This window comes from Schistocerca nitens, chromosome 8 (genome assembly GCF_023898315.1).
Source record: "Schistocerca nitens isolate TAMUIC-IGC-003100 chromosome 8, iqSchNite1.1, whole genome shotgun sequence".
In the NCBI taxonomy this organism is placed as follows: Eukaryota; Metazoa; Arthropoda; class Insecta; order Orthoptera; family Acrididae; genus Schistocerca; species Schistocerca nitens.
Window position 1 is genome coordinate 29,341,682 of NC_064621.1, and position 17,607 is coordinate 29,359,288.

Below are 17,607 nucleotides of genomic sequence, written 5' to 3' on the forward strand. Positions count from 1 at the left end.
GTGGTGTTGCTGTCAGGGTTCCCCCAAGCCATAATCCATAGGTATCAGTCATCCATTGCAGTAGTAGCCTTTGGGTGGCCTGAGCAAGGCATGTTATTGACAGTTCCTGTCTCTCTGTATCTGCGCCATGTCCAAACAGCATCGCTTTGGTTCACTCCGATACTCTTGGACACTTCCCTTATTGAGAGCCTTTCCTGGCACACAGTAACAATGCGGACATGATCAAACCACGTTATTGACTGTCTAGGCTTGGTTGAACTACAGACAACACGAGCCATGTACCTCCTTCCTGATGGAATGACTGGAACTCGGACCCCCTCTGTCTAATAGGCACTGCTGATGCATGGTTGTTTACATCTGTGGGTGAACTTAGTGACATCTCTGAATAGTCAAAGGGTCTGTGGCTGTGATACAATATCCACAGTCAACATCTATCTTCAGGAGTTCTGGGAACTGGAGTGATGCAAAACTTTTTCTGATGTGTATACCTTTTATTTCATCATTTTGTACTATATGGGCAATTCAAATTATAAAGAGGTACAGTATGGTACACAATAAGAAATAATTACATATATGTAGCTTATATATAGCATTTATTTGTGCTTCTTCCCATTCCATTCACATGTGGAGTGTGGGAGGAATGGTGGCTTAAGTATCTCCACTTGCAGTAAGATCTCCCCACTTTGTTAAACCTCGTGATGTGTTTCAGTTTAGTTAGTGAGTCCGTAGAATGTGGTATATGAAGCATCCAATATAACTGGCCTTGCTTTCCCGTCTGAGATTTGCTGAGATTAAAACAACCATCCTTGGATTATCTTAGTGAGTAATCGCATAGAATTTTCTCGTACTTGTTTTGCAGCAGAGCTCTCATAGTTGATGTTCCTCTCAGAAGCAGTCTCAGCACCATCGGATTCTCTGGAAAGTGCTATTCCATATCCTGTAATTCTAGGTGATGGTGCGAGGAGCTATAATACTTGAACTAATGCTCACAGGTGCCCACATAATATGTTTCTTTATGAAAACACTGTAATCCAATAATAATGATACAATATAATGCTTATTAACTCGGTTGGTCACAGTCAGTGTGCTCCCTGCCGCCGTTGGATAAGCAGCTGCAGCAGCAAGTCGTATAATCCTAGCTCACTCATTTGTTACATAGTTTAATTCTTAATTTCTTTGCATGTTTTTGGTACTTGCATTGTTTAATTCATAAATTTTGGGCGTATTATAGTATTTGAGAGTTGTAGCATCGCGTTTTCGTACCTGAATAGTGTAAAATCGCGTAGTCTCCTTCCGCCGCTGAGCAGTGTGTCAGCAGTGTGCAAGTAGCAGCATTACTGCATTTACTAGGCAATCTTGTATTTTAATAACCATTTAAATTTTGTCGATTTGTTTGCGCTCTATGTAGATTAGTTCAGACGTTCTTTGCACAACAGTTTTTAGCATGGATAGGGACTGCAACTGCTGTGTTCGGATGCAGGCTGAGTTGGCATCCCTTCGCTCCCAGCTTCAGGCAGTGTTGGCTTCGGTCACACAGCTTGAGGCTGTTGCCAATGGGCATCACTGTGGGCGTCCGGATGGGGGTTTGTTGGGGACGGCCAGCTCATCCCACGCATCCCCCGATCGGACTACAACTGTGGTTGCCTGGGATACTGCCCGCATTGAGGCTGATCCCTCACCTGTGGTAGAGTGGGAGGTCGTCTCAAGGTGTGGCAGGGGGCGAAAGACATTCCGGAGGGCTGAACGGAAGGCCTCTCCAGTTTGTCTGACGAACCGGTTTCAGGCTCTGTCTCAGGCTGATACTGATCTTCGGCCTGATATGGGTGCTTGTCCTGTTCCAGAGGTTGCCCCTCAGTCTGCAAGATCTGGGCGGTCGCAGAGGGTGGGCTTACTGGTAGTTGGGAGCTCCAACGTCAGGCACGTAATGGGGCCCCTTAGGGAAATGGCAGCAAGAGAGGGGAAGAAAACCAATGTGCACTCCGTGTGCATACCGGAGGGAATCATTCCAGATGTGGAAAGGGTCCTTCCAGATGCCATGAAGGGTACAGGGTGCACCCATCTGCAGGTGGTCGCTCATGTTGGCACCAATGATGTGTGTCGCTATGGATCGGAGGAAATCCTCTCTGGCTTCCGGCGGCTGTCTGATTTGGTGAAGACTGCCAGTCTCGCTAGCGGGATGAAAGCAGAGCTCACCATCTGCAGCATCATCGACAGGACTGACTGCGGACCTTTGGTACAGAGCCGAGTGGAGGGTCTGAATCAGAGGCTGAGATGGTTATGTGACCATGTGGGCTGCAGATTCCTCGACTTGCGCCATAGGGTGGTGGGGTTTCGGGTTCCGCTGGATAGGTCAGGAGTCCACTACACGCAACAAGCGGCTACACGGGTAGCAGGGGTTGTGTGGCGTGGGCTGGGCGGGTTTTTAGGTTAGATGGCCTTGGGCAAGTACAGAAAGGGCAACAGCCTCAACGGGTGCAGGGCAAAGTCAGGACATGCGGGGACCAAGCAGCAATCGGTATTGTAATTGTCAACTGTCGAAGCTGCGTTGGTAAAGTACCAGAACTTCAAGCGCTGATAGAAAGCACCGAAGCTGAAATCGTTATAGGTACAGAAAGCTGGCTGAAGCCAGAGATAAATTCTGCCGAAATTTTTACAAAGGTACAGACGGTGTTTAGAAAGGATAGATTGCATGCAACCGGTGGTGGAGTGTTCGTCGCTGTTAGTATTAGTTTATCCTGTAGTGAAGTAGAAGTGGATAGTTCCTGTGAATTATTATGGGTGGAGGTTACACTCAACAACCGAGCTAGGTTAATAATTGGCTCCTTTTACCGACCTCCCGACTCAGCAGCATTAGTGGCAGAACAACTGAGAGAAAATTTGGGATACATTTCACATAAATTTTCTCAGCATGTTATAGTCTTAGGTGGAGATTTCAATTTACCAGATATAGACTGGGACACTCAGATGTTTAGGACGAGTGATAGGGACAGAGCATCGAGTGACATTATACTGAGTGCACTATCCGAAAATTACCTCGAGCAATTAAACAGAGAACCGACTCGTGGAGGTAACATCTTGGACATACTGATAACAAACAGACCCGAACTTTTCGACTCTGTATGTGCAGAACAGGGAATCAGTGATCATAAGGCCGTTGCAGCATCCCTGAATATGGAAGTTAATAGGAATATAAAAAAAGGGAGGAAGGTTTATCTGTTTAGCAAGAGTAATAGAAGGCAGATTTCAGACTACCTAACAGATCAAAACGAAAATTTCTGTTCCGACACTGACAATGTTGAGTGTTAATGGAAAAAGTTCAAGGCAATCGTAAAATGCATTTTAGACAGGTACGTGCCGAGTAAAACTGTGAGGGACGGGAAAAACCCACCGTGGTACAACAACAAAGTGAGGAAACTACTACGAAAGCAAAGAGAGCTTCACTCCAAGTTTAAACGCAGCCAAGACAAACAGAAGCTAAACGATGTCAAAGTTAGCGTAAGGAGGGCTATGCGTGAAGCGTTCAGTGAATTCGAAAGTAAAATTCTATGTACCGACTTGACAGAAAATCCTAGGAAGTTCTGGTCTTAACGTTAAATCAGTAAGTGGCTCGAAACAGAATATCCAGACACTCCGGGATGATGATGGCATTGAAACAGAGGATGACACACGTAAAGCTGAAATACTAAACACCTTTTTCCAAAGGTGTTTCACAGAGGAAGACTGCACTGCAGTTCCTTCTCTAAATCCTCGCACAAACGAAAAAATGGCTGACATCGAAATAAGTGTCCAAGGAATAGAAAAGCAACTGGAATCACTCAACAGAGGAAAGTCCACTGGACCTCACGGGATACCAATTTGATTCTACACAGAGTACGCGAAAGAACTTGCCCCCCTTCTAACAGCCGTGTACCGCAAGTCTCTAGAGGAACGGAGGGTTCCAAATGATTGGAAAAGAGCACAGGTAGCCCCAGTCTTCAAGAAGGGTCGTCGAGCAGATGCGCAAAACTATAGACCTATATCTCTGACGTCGACCTGTTGTAGAATTTTAGAACATGTTTTTTGCTCGAGTATCATGTCGTTTTTGGAAACCCAGAATCTACTATGTAGGAATCAACATGGATTCCGGAAACAGCGATCGTGTGAGACCCAACTCGCTTTATTTGTTCATGAGACCCAGAAAATATTAGATACAGGGATTCCGGAAACAGCGATCGTGTGAGACCCAACTCGCTTTATTTGTTCATGAGACCCAGAAAATATTAGATACAGGCTCCCAGGTAGATGCTATTTTTCTTGACTTCCGGAAGGCGTTCGATACAGTTCCACACTGTCGCCTGATAAACAAAGTAAGAGCGTACGGAATATCAGAGCAGCTGTGTGGCTGGATTGAAGAGTTTTTAGCAAACAGAACACAGCATGTTGTTATCAATGGAGAGACGTCTACAGACGTTAAAGTAACCTCTGGCGTGCCGCAGGGGAGTGTTATGGTACCATTGCTTTTCACAATATATATAAATGACCTAGTAGATAGTGTCGGAAGTTCCATGAGGCTTTTCGCGGATGATGCTGTAGTATACAGAGAAGTTGCAGCATTAGAAAATTGTAGCGAAATGCAGGAAGATCTGCAGCGGATTGGCACTTGGTGCAGGGAGTGGCAACTGTCCCTTAACATAGACAAATGTAATGTATTGCGAATACATAGAAAGAAGGATTCTTTATTGTATGATTATATGATAGCAGAACAAACACTGGTAGCAGTTACTTCTGTAAAATATCTGGGAGTATGAGTGCGGAACGATTTGAAGTGGAATGATCATATAAAATTAATTGTTGGTACCAGGTTGAGATTCATTGGGAGAGTGCTTAGAAAATGTAGTCCATCAACAAAGGAGGTGGCTTACAAAACACTCATTCGACCTATACTTGAGTATTGCTCATCAGTGTGGGATCCGTACCAGATCGGGTTGACGGAGGAGATAGAGAAGATCCAAAGAAGAGCGGCGCGTTTCATCACAGGGTTATTTGGTAACCGTGATAGCGTTACGGAGATGTTTAATAAACTCAAATGGCAGACTCTGCAAGAGAGGCGCTCTGCATCGCGGTGTAGCTTGCTCGCCAGGTTTCGAGAGGGTGCGTTTCTGGATGAGGTATCGAATATATTGCTTCCCCCTACTTATACCTCCCGAGGAGATCACGAATGTAAAATTAGAGAGATTAGAGCGCGCACGGAGGCTTTCAGACAGTCGTTATTCCCGCGAACCATACGCGACTGGAACAGGAAAGGGAGGTAATGACAGTGGCACGTAAAGTGCCCTCCGCCACACACCGTTGGGTGGCTTGCGGAGTATAAATGTAGATGTAGATGTAGAAACTAATAATATCTTGAGAGCATGGTCTTACGACAGAACTAGTTCAAAAGGCATCTTATTGGTGACTGGCGAGTATGGCACACAGTCTAGATCCCATACTTAGAATCGTGAAACATCATAGGTGTTCATACTACTTCTTTATCTTGAACATTGTTCATCTGTTTATTAAAATGACTGATTTCTTGTGTCGTAATATGGTTGTAAGAAAGTGCTTATGACTAGTAGGCTTCTCCTAATACCTGTGGTGGAAAAAGTGACTTTTAGTAGTGAATATTTATTAAAGAAAATTAGTTTTTTCACATCAGATTGCCTGTGGTTTCACTATGTATCTAATATTCTCAAAGCTATCTACAGTGTCTCACCCCACTGTCTACTGGCAATGCCAGGTGGTCCAGCAGCTACTTCAGCCAGTGTGGGAACTGATATGTTACAATCTGCTGCGAGTTCTGCAATACTGCCTGAGCTCATTGAATGCTGTCAACATCTGCGGACGTGATATAAAATGTAAATCTGGGAAACAAGGAAGGAAAATGTGGTTTGAAAATAAGAGGTGCATTACAATTCTCTGTAATAGTCTGATCTTTGTTTGCAGCCTCTATGGGAGCATTTTGTAGGGGATTGCAGAATATATCTAGATTCTCTACTTAATACTGATTCTTGAAACTTGCAAGTAGGCCGTCACAGGATAATTGGCTCTGTCTTCAAGCGTCTGCCAATTCAGTTTTTTCAGTGTCTCCCTTAACTCTTTCCTAAGGATCAGGAAAACCTGTGATCATTTGCGCTGCCCATCTTTGTATGCATTGAACATTCACATTAGCCCAAATCCATGCAACTCCCATGCACTAAAGTAATACTCTGTGATGAGTTGCAAGAGTGTTTTGCATTCACTTTCCTTTGTTGACTGATGGCATTTCCCTGGTATTCTACCAGTGAACTGAAGGATTCCTCTCGTTTTATCCGTGACTGAGCTTATGTGATCATATCCTACAAATTCCTTATACTCTGGTAATTGTATGAGTTGACCAATTCCAACTGTGAATCATTGACACTGTAGCTATAGGATTTACTATGTTTTTTTTTTCTTTTTTTTTTTTTTTTTTTTTTTTTCGTTTTGTGAAGTGCAAATTTCTGCCTTTCTAAACATTTAAAACTCTACTTTAAAATCTTATCCGGATCTGACTGAATACTTGTGCACCTTTTTTCAGAAAGTACCTCATAGATTATCATATCAGCTACAAAAAGTCTGAGATTACTATTAATGTTGTTTGCCAAGCCATTAATATGCAACATGTACAACAACAGTGCCAACTCATTTGCTTGTGGCACGCCTGAAGTCGGTTCTACATCTGTCGATGACTCTCCATATGAGATAACATGCTATGTTCTCCCTGCCAAGAAATCCTCAGTCATGTCACAAATTTCGCTTAATACCCCATGTGACATAACTTGCTATGCTATGCTATGTGTACCAACTAACTGTGTCTGTACCAGGTAACATTTCTCAGCAATAATTTTGGTTGCTACTTCATATAATAGCACAGGTTGATCATTGCTAACTTCTTGTATTTCTGAGTTTAGCACCAATATCAGAATGAATAAATAATAGAAATGTAATAACAAATGTTGGTTTCAGGTCCGGGAATTTTTTAAGGAAGAAAAACATAGTGGACCAGATGTAAACATTACGAAAATGTGGAAGGACTATCTACTGAAGTACGATCCAAATTACTGTGACAGTGTATCAGACAATGAAAAAGTAACAGCACCAATGAACCATAGTGGTAACAGTTTGGTATCTGATAACTTACAGCTGCCAGTGTTTACTAGCAGTCTTGGACCAGAAATGACTCAACAGCAACATTTACCTTACTCAAATACTATCAATCTTTCACACTATCATGTGCCATCTATGAGCAGTAATCTGGAACTCTTTGGTAAGATGCAGAATTACTTCTTTCTCTAACTTTCTGCATTTCTTTCAGCAAAATGTCCTGTTTTATGATGAAGCTAATAGGTGATAGACTTTTGTAAGTACCAAAGTTGCACTAGTGTGACCATTTTATCAGCAGATTCAGATTTTTTTTGAGGGGTGGTGGAGGGTGTGTGTGTGTGTATATCATAAAGTAGACTCCACTTGCCAACTGAGTAGATGGAGTATTAGCAATTACAGCGGGACTACATCATATAGTAGAAGACACCACTCGCTAAGTGTATTAAGTAAATGGAGTATTAGCAATTGCAGAGCTGAGATGTGCATGTAAGTAATAGGAATTTTGATTAATAATATTTTACTTTAATATATTTTGCTTAGGAGTCATTCTGCAACAGTTGATTTCATATGAGTGATTTACACAAATAATTGAGATATACAGCAGGTATTTAGTTTTGAACAACTGGAGTCTATTGCCAAATGTAAGTTTTATTTATTTATTTTTATTTTATTTTATTTTATTTGAGATACATATTTCACAGATCCAGTGTGGCATGATTACGCATGGATGTGGAACGAGTCAAAGCAGATACAATATAGATATCATACAATACAATACATACTGGTATATTACACATGGTAGATGAATGATTCAAAACTGGTACAATACAATAATATAATCAAGATAATAAACAATACAATACAAAAATAGACTAGTGATAAAAAACAATATAGGTAACAATGACAAAGTAAATAATCTGAATTACTACTCAAAGTATTTATCTCTGTTGAAGAATTCATCTAAAGAGTAGAAACATTTTTCCAGTAGGAATTACTTTAGCTTTTTTTTTGAATAGCATTTTCTTTTCTTTTAGACGCTTTATATTACTCAGGAGTGCGGTAAAGATTTTTGTACTTGTGTACTTTACCCCTTTTTGTACCAGAGAAAGATTTTTCTGTTCACAGTGCATATCACCTTTCTGTCTTGTGTTATAATGATGGTATGCCTCATTTGTTTCCTATTCAGAGGAATTGAGAAGATTGAAAGCCATGAGTGAGAGCAGATATTGCGAGGTAGTGGTTAATACACCTAACTGTTTAAAAAGGTTTCGACATGAGGTTCTTGGAGGGACACTACATATAATTCAGACCCCCCCATGAACCATGGACCTTGCCGTTGGTGGGGAGGCTTGCGTGCCTCAGCGATACAGATAGCCGTACCGTAGGTACAACCACAACGGAGGGGTATCTGTTGAGAGGACAGACAAACGTGTGGTTCCTGAAGAGGGGCAGCAGCCTTTTCAGTAGTTGCAAGGGCAACAGTCTGGATGATTGACTGATCTGGCCTTGTAACAAAAACCAAAACGGCCTTGCTGTGCTGGTACTGCGAACGGCTGAAAGCAAGGGGAAACTACGGCCGTAATTTTTCCCGAGGGCATGCAGCTTTACTGTATGATTAAATGATGATGGCGTCCTCTTGGGTAAAATATTCCGGAGGTAAAATAGTCCCCCATTCGGATCTCCGGGCGGGGACTACTCAAGAGGATGTCGTTATCAGGAGAAAGAAAACTGGCGTTCTACGGATCGGAGCGTGGAATGTCAGGTCCCTTAATCGGGCAGGTAGGTTAGAAAATTTGAAAAGAGAAATGGATAGGTTACAGTTAAATATAGTGGGAATTAGTGCAGTTCGGTGGCAGGAGGAACAAGACTTCTGGTCAGGTGACTACAGGGTTATAAACACAAAGTCAAATAGGGGTAATGCAGGAGTAGGTTTAATAATGAATAGGAAAATAGGAACGCGGGTAAGCTACTACAAACAGCTTAGTGAACGCATTATTGTGGCCAAGATAGATACGAAGCCCACACCTACTACAGTAGTACAAGTTTATATGCCAACTAGCTCTGCAAATGACGAAGAAATTGAAGAAATGTATGATGAAATAAAAGAAATTATTCAGATAGTGAAGGGAGACGAAAATTTAATAGTCATGGGTGACTGGAATTCGAGTGTAGGGAAAGGGAGAGAAGGAAACGTAGTAGGTGAATATGGATTGGGGCTAAGAAATGAAAGAGGAAGCCGCCTGGTAGAATTTTGCACAGAGCACAACTTAATCATAGCTAATACTTGGTTTAAGAATCATGAAAGAAGGTTGTATACATGGAAGAACCCTGGAGATACTAAAAGGTATCAGATAGATTATATAATGGTAAGACAGAGATTTAGGAACCAGGTTTTAAATTGTAAGACATTTCCAGGGGCAGATGTGGACTCTGACCACAATCTGTTGGTTATGACCTGTAGATTGAAACTGAAGAAACTGCAAAAAGGTGGGAATTTAAGGAGATGGGACCTGGATAAACTGAAAGAACCAGAGGTTGTACAGAGTTTCAGGGAGAGCATAAGGGAACAATTGACGGGAATGGGGGAAAGAAATACAGTAGAAGAAGAATGGGTAGCTCTGAGGGATGAAGTAGTGAAGGCAGCAGAGGATCAAGTAGGTAAAAAGACGAGGGCTAGTAGAAATCCTTGGGTAACAGAAGAAATATTGAATTTAATTGATGAAAGGAGAAAATATAAAAATGCAGTAAATGAAGCAGGCAAAAAGGAATACAAACGTCTCAAAAATGAGATCGACAGGAAGTGCAAAATGGCTAAGCAGGGATGGCTAGAGGACAAATGTAAGGATGTAGAGGCTTATCTCACTAGGGGTAAGATAGATACTGCCTACAGGAAAATTAAAGAGACCTTTGGAGATAAGAGAACCACTTGTATGAACATCAAGAGCTCAGATGGAAACCCAGTTCTAAGCAAAGAAGGGAAAGCAGAAAGGTGGAAGGAGTATATAGAGGGTCTATACAAGGGCGATGTACTTGAGGACAATATTATGGAAATGGAAGAGGATGTAGATGAAGATGAAATAGGAGATACGATACTGCGTGAAGAATTTGACAGAGCACTGAAAGACCTACATCTACATCTACATTCATACTCCGCAAGCCACCCAACGGTGTGTGGCGGAGGGCACTTTTACGTGCCACTGTCATTACCTCCCTTTCCTGTTCCAGTCGCGTATGGTTCGCGGGAGTCGAAACAAGGCCCCCGGAGTAGACAACATTCCATTGGAACTACTGACGGCTTTGGGAGAGCCAGCCCTGACGAAACTCTACCATCTGGTAAGCAAGATGTATGAAACAGGCGAAATACCCTCAGACTTCAAGAAGAATATAATAATTCCAATTCCAAAGAAAGCAGGTGTTGACAGATGTGAGAATTACCGGACAATCAGTTTAATAAGCCACAGCTGCAAAATACTAACACGAATTCTTTACAGACGAATGGAAAAACTAGTAGAAGCCGACCTCGGGGAAGATCAGTTTGGATTCCGTAGAAATACTGGAACACGTGAGGCAATACTGACCTTACGACTTATCTTAGAAGAAAGATTAAGGAAAGGCAAACCTACATTTCTAGCATTTGTAGACTTAGAGAAAGCTTTTGACAATGTTGACTGGAATACTCTCTTTCAAATTCTAAAGGTGGCAGGGGTAAAATACAGGGAGCGAAAGGCTATTTACAATTTGTACAGAAACCAGATGGCAGTTATAAGAGTCGAGGGGCATGAAAGGGAAGCAGTGGTTGGGAAGGGAGTAAGACAGGGTTGTAGCCTCTCCCCGATGTTATTTAATCTGTATATTGAGCAAGCAGTAAAGGAAACTAAAGAAAAATTCGGAGTAGGTATTAAAATCCATGGAGAAGAAATAAAAACTTTGAGGTTCACCGATTACATTGTAATTCTGTCAGAGACAGCAAAGGACTTGGAAGAGCAGTTGAACGGAATGGACAGTGTCTTGAAAGGAGGGTATAAGATGAACATCAACAAAAGCAAAACGAGGATAATGGAATGTAGTCGAATTAAGTCGGGTGATGTTGAAGGTATTAGATTAGGAAATGAGACACTTAAAGTAGTAAAGGAGTTTTGCTATTTGGGGAGCAAAATAACTGATGATGGTCGAAGCAGAGAGGATATAAAATGTAGACTGGCAATGGCAAGGAAAGCGTTTCTGAAGAAGAGAAATTTGTTAACATCGAGTATAGATTTAAGTGTCAGGAAGTCGTTTCTGAAAGTATTTGTATGGAGTGTAGCCATGTATGGAAGTGAAACATGGATGATAAATAGTTTGGACAAGAAGAGAATAGAAGCTTTCGAAATGTGGTGCTACAGAAGAATGCTGAAGATTAGATGGGTAGATCACATAACTAATGAGGAGGTACTGAATAGGATTGGGGAGAAGAGGAGTTTGTGGCACAACTTGACCAGAAGAAGGGATCGGTTGGTAGGACATGTTCTAAGGCATCAAGGGATCACCAATTTAGTATTGGAGGGCAGCGTGGAGGGTAAAAATCGTAGGGGGAGACCAAGAGATGCATACACTAAGCAGATTCAGAAGGATGTAGGTTGCAGTAGGTACTGGGAGATGAAGAAGCTTGCACAGGATAGAGTAGCATGGAGAGCTGCATCAAACCAGTCTCAGGACTGAAGACCACAACAACAACAACAACTTTTATCTGGCTTACAAATTTTTTTTTTTTTTTTGAAAGTGGTGAGTTGTCCCAAAAGATTATTCCATAGCACAGCACTGAATGAAAGTAGCCAAAATATACAAACTTTGATATGTTGATGTCTCCAATTTTGGAGATTATTCGGATGGCAAATGTTGCTGAGCTAAGCTTTTTTAGTGTTTGCTGTATGTGGAATTCCCAGTTGAGCCGGTTATTTATGTGAACACCTAGGAACTTTGTGCACTGAATGCTCTCGTGTGCAATGTTAATCTCTTCTGGGCTTATGTAACTGGATTGGAACTGCATGTAATTTGTTTTACTGAGGTTTATTGCTAGAGATTTGCCGTGAACCAGTTCAGAGCATTTGCAAGTGCTTGGTTGGCATTTAACTCTATGTCAGTGGAGGTTTTGCTGGCTGTCACTATACATGTGTTAACTGCAAACATTGTGATATTGCTAGCACTATTTGAGGACAGGGGTAGGTCATTAATATATATAATAAATAGGAGAGGACCAAGGACTGACCCTTGTGGAACTCCATGATGTACTGTTCCCCAGTCAGACTCTACCTCTCCTACTTGTAGATTGTTAACACCTAATACTATTTTTTGTTGTCTGTCTTCTAGATATGATCTGAGCCAGTTACTCATTTGTCCACGGATTCCATATTGGGCTGCTTTTCCTAAAAGTATTGTGTGATCAACGCAGTCAAAAGCCTTTGTCAGTCACAGAATATGCCAACGGGTAATTTTTTCTTGTCAAGGCATTCTAAAATGTTATTTATAAGTGCGTAAATTGCTTTGGTTGTAGATATGCCTGATCTGAAACCAAATTGTTATTTACCAATTAGTGCAAATTTTTCAAGGTGATTGACAATCCTGACGTATATTAATTTTTCAGTCTTTAGAAAATGGTATTACAAGAGAGATAGGACGATAGTTGGGAACATCTGTGGGATCACCTTTTTTGTAGAGTGGCTTCACAGTAACATACTTCATTCTGTCAGGGAAGATACCTTGATTTAGAGAGGAATTGAATATATGAGCTAGAACTTTAAAGAGTTGTTTACAGCTGGCTTTTAGCAGTTTGCTGGAAATATTGTCTACACCTGATGAACTATGGTTTTTCTTACTTCTTGCACGGTTATGGGGGCCATACCTATCATGTCTATAAAGTTAGGGGAAAGTTCTTTCAGAGTTTTTATTGCCTTTTCTGAAGAGACTTTGAATGCTGTTGTCTCAGCAACAGTTAAAAAGTGCTCATTAAATATTGTAGCTACAATATCTTGATTTTGAACTAGCTCACCTTCATTGTTAAGAGCTATGTTTTAGGTCTTGTTGGGGTGATTTACACCAGTCTCATTTCATATCACTTCCCATATAGTTTTGATTTTATTAGTGGAGTTATTAATTTTTGAGCACATATACATACTCTTTGATTTCTGAATGACTTTGTTCAATATTTTACAGTATTTTTTATAGTTATTGAAAAGGTTAGGGTCATCTGATTTTTTGGAGGCAATGTACAACTCTCTCTTTCGTTTGCAAGAAATCCTAATTCCAGTGGTAATCCAAGGCTTGTTGGTGGATTGTTTAGTACGGGTTTTATATATTCTTTTTGGGAAGGAACTTTCAAATATTAGAGCCACTTCATTGCTGAAAAGGTTGTATTTGGAATTGGCATTTTCTACATTATTTACTGGACTCCATTTTACGTTTTGGAGATGTGATTTAAAGATCTCAGTAGTTTCATCAGTAGATTTCCTAGTAATTTTCCAGTTGAGACCACTATTAATCTCACAAATACTTGAATTGTTAATGGTGAGTCTTTGTCCATCATGGTCAGAGAGACCATTCAGGACTTGCCTGACAGCTATATCATTAATCTTGGTTATGTCAATAAATACATTATCAATTAATGATTTTGTTCGTGAAGTTATTCTGGTGGGAAAATTTACAACAGAAACAAGATTATATGAGGACGCCAAGTTCTCAAGATCTACTCTGTCTCTGGAGTTCGTTAGGAAATTTGCATTGAAGTCTCCAACAACTATGACATCTCTACAGAGTTTAAATATGTGTATTAAGAGTGCATCTAACTGTTTAAAAAAAAGCTAAAGTTACCTGAAGGTGCCCTGTATAAAGCTACTACTGCTATATAAGAATTATTTAAAGCCAGCTCTATGGCACACGCTTCAAACTCTTGATCTATACAAAAATTCAGCACATTAATTACACTACATGTGATGCTGTTTCTGACATAGATCGCTACTCCACCTTTTTCTATAAATTTCCTACAGTAAGATGTTGCTAAGCAGTAATTATCTATAGCAAGTTTTGCAATATCTGACATAACATGGGCACAATCTATACCTTGTGGCTCCTGGATATTAATTAAGAGTTCATTAATTTTGTTGCTCAGGCTACATATGTTTTGATGGTAAATAGTCGAATTTTGATTTCCAGAACCACATACACATTTATCCCTAAAAAAGAAATATCAGTTGACAGAGTGGGTTTGGTATTTTTCACTATCCATTTATTCAAGTTGGTCTGTTTCCACATACTGGGAGACTGGGAAGAATCAGCTCTACCGGTGTTTTCAACAGCCATTTGTCTGTCTCCCTATTCCTGCAGTCTTCTTGTGTTGTGGAGCACTCATTCTTCGAATGTGTGTGTTTTGAGTATACGTTGTTCCTAGCATTTACGACGATTTCACAAATAATGGACGCTAAGTTTAAAAGCTGATGGCTTTATATACTTTATTTTAAGTAATTTATGGCATTTTTCATAGTTGAGCTTTGTGCATCTTCACAAAGTAATTGCAACACTCCATAAATTCTCTTTACACATGCTTAAATAGCAAATCTGAATTACTTGTGTGACTTTGATAAGGTTGTTGAGCCATGAGTAAAAAAGATCTCAAACTTTCCCACAATTTCTGCTTGTAGTAAAATGGTTGATCCATTTAGGACATCTTCTATAAATTCTCTTCATATTAGTGTACACTGGAAAAAAATGCTGTTACTCATAAATCTGCTGTGTGAAATTTTGCAAGTACAGTTAGGTTCCATTTATCCAGATTAATACAGGACAAAGACATCACGGATCACCAAGAAATACAGAAAATGCAAAATGTACATATTTTTACTGGAAGCTTCCATTTGCTGTATTTACACAACATGTTTCATGTCACATTTGAAAGACCACCTCATTACTTTCATGTTACTCACTGAAAACTGACAACTTATCTACAAAATCACACTTGAAACATACTCTCTTTTGTATCATTTGATCTAGCTGACTTTTGGGAAATAATTGTCCATTTCTGTTTCTTATCCACCTTTTTTTGATGACAGCTCTCATTTTCTAGTTTCAAAATATCAGTATAGCAAACGAATTTTGTCCTGCATGTTGTAATAACAGATCAGCATATCGCAGTGCTTTGGTGTGTATGATAAAACATGACTCACATGCATAATAGTGTATTCTAAATTAAAATATTCATTCCAGTTATAACAGAAAACTTTAGGCTTCATTTTCTTATTTTGTCAAAAATTGTTGATAATCTGCAGAATGGGGTAATCAGGAGCTCACTGTATTTTCAAATTAACTGTACATCAAGATCACTAAATGCTAATTCCAAAATAGGTCACTCATGAAAAACTTTCAAAGTACTAAAAATTCTACAGAATAACTCAGAAGAAAAATTCTAATAACAAAGCACAAATATCAGAACAGTGACAATGAACATATGAGGGATGCTAATTAACTTTTCGCCGGCCGCGGTGGTCTCGCGGTTCTAGGCGCGCAGTCCGGAACCATGCGACTGCTACGGTCGCAGGTTCGAATCCTGCCTCGGGCATGGATGTTTGTGATGTCCTTAGGTTAGTTAGGTTTAAGTTGTTCTAAGTTCTAGGGGACTAATGACCACAGCAGTTGAGTCCCATAGTGCTCAGAGCCATTTGAACCCAATTAACTTTTCCTTCATTGCAAACTGTTCTCATCTGTGTTCAGTCCAGTGACAAACACCTCACTTGTTATTCATTTTTGCTTGAAAATGTTCCATTCAGGAGATGCAAAATAAGGAGAAATTAGAAGTCGTACTCAATAAATCGAACAGTGTGGCACGCCATAAATGGAAAAATCCAGGATGGAATAACGACAAGACTGCTAATCACCATGTAGAGGATACATTGAGTCACAGACAGGTGAAAAAAAAAACTGCTATATATTTGAACTTTTGGCCAAAGGCCTTCTTTCACAGTAGAAAAAACACACACACATTCATTCACACAAACACAACTTTCACAGAAATGACCTCTCTCTCTCTGGCCACTGGGGCCGGACTGCAGACTGAACTGTGCCTGATGGGAGAAGCAGACTGTGGGTGGTCAGGGTAAGGAGGAGGCTGGAGCCATGAGGAGGCAGGGTAGGGGTGGGAGAGAGTGTAGTACTGCTTGTGGAAGGGGGTAGGGGGGGGAGCTCATGGAATCCACCCAAATGGCCTTACCATTAAATTACTCGTCTCAATGTGTCCACCAGTCTGTATTCTGAAAATGATGACCTCCCTCAAAGAGGATTGTGTATCACAATTTCATAATTTTTCAAAATGTAAAAGTAATTGTTGTTTTCCTTTGATAAAAAAAAAAAAAAAACAGAAATGAGCATACAGCATTGATGGCTGGGAGGCCCCATCTGGGGATATTTATACGTATTTAGCATAAAATTCCCTGTATTGTAAAGCAAGGTACTTACACATATGCAACAAGTCCTTCATTTTCTCTACCAATAGAGGAAGAAGCTCATCATACAACAAAGGAATGTAGGATTGATGAAGCCATCGAAAAAGTTGAAGGAAGTGCAGCTTATTTTGTAGTGTTGTGAAATATAGAAGAGAGTGTCACAGATGTAATACCAAGTTGTGGTGGCAGTCATTAAAACAAAGATGTTTTTCATTGCAGTGAAATATTTTCACAAAATTTCAATCCTCATTGTTCTTCTCCAAGTACAAAAATATTTTTTTGGCGTGCATCTACATAGGGAGAAATGGTTATTGTAATAAAATAAGAAAAATCAGAGCTCACACACAAAAATTGAAGTGTTTGTTTTTCCCAATGTGCTGTTACAGAAATAATGTGAAATTGGTTCAATGAACACCCTGCCAGGCACTTAAATGTTTTGAATTGCAGAGTAGCCATGTAGATGCAGATTCAGGAAACCTCATAAAAGGTATAGGGATGTTAACTTGAGGTTGATTGTCTCTTTTGTTTTTAGCAGAGAATGACATATTCAAGGGTGAATGACATTATGACTAAGATACATTGAATTGGGATCATTTGCAATGATATTCAGCCATGTTGTTGTTGTTGTGGTCTTCAGTCCTGAGACTGGTTTGATGCTACTCTATCCTGTGCAAGCTTCTTCATCTCCCAGTACCTACTGCAACCTACATCCTTCTGAATCTGCTTAGTGTATTCATCGCTTGGTCTCCCTCTACGATTTTTACCCTCCACGCTGCCCTCCAATGCAAAATTTGTGATCCCTTGATGCCTCAAAACATGTCCTACCAACCGGTCCCTTCTTCTAGTCAAGTTGTGCCACAAACTTCTCTTCTCCCCAATCCTATTCAATACCTCCTCATTAGTTACGTGATCTACCCACTTTATCTTCAGCATTCTTCTGTAGCACCACATTTCGAAAGCTTCTATTCTCTTCTTGTCCAAACTAGTTATCGTCCATGTTTCA

The 17,607-nt window shown here is 40.3% G+C and overlaps 1 protein-coding gene across 1 annotated transcript in view; it reads left to right on the forward strand.

The window, feature by feature from the left end:
- The window catches only part of LOC126198565 (uncharacterized), a 61,510-nt gene that overhangs the window by 22,936 nt on the left and 20,967 nt on the right, over positions 1-17,607 (forward strand). Inside the window, exon 3 of the mRNA XM_049934995.1 lies at positions 7,003-7,303. Within this exon, the coding sequence (XP_049790952.1) occupies positions 7,003-7,303 (301 nt within the window). The remainder of the gene's footprint in view (positions 1-7,002; positions 7,304-17,607) is intronic.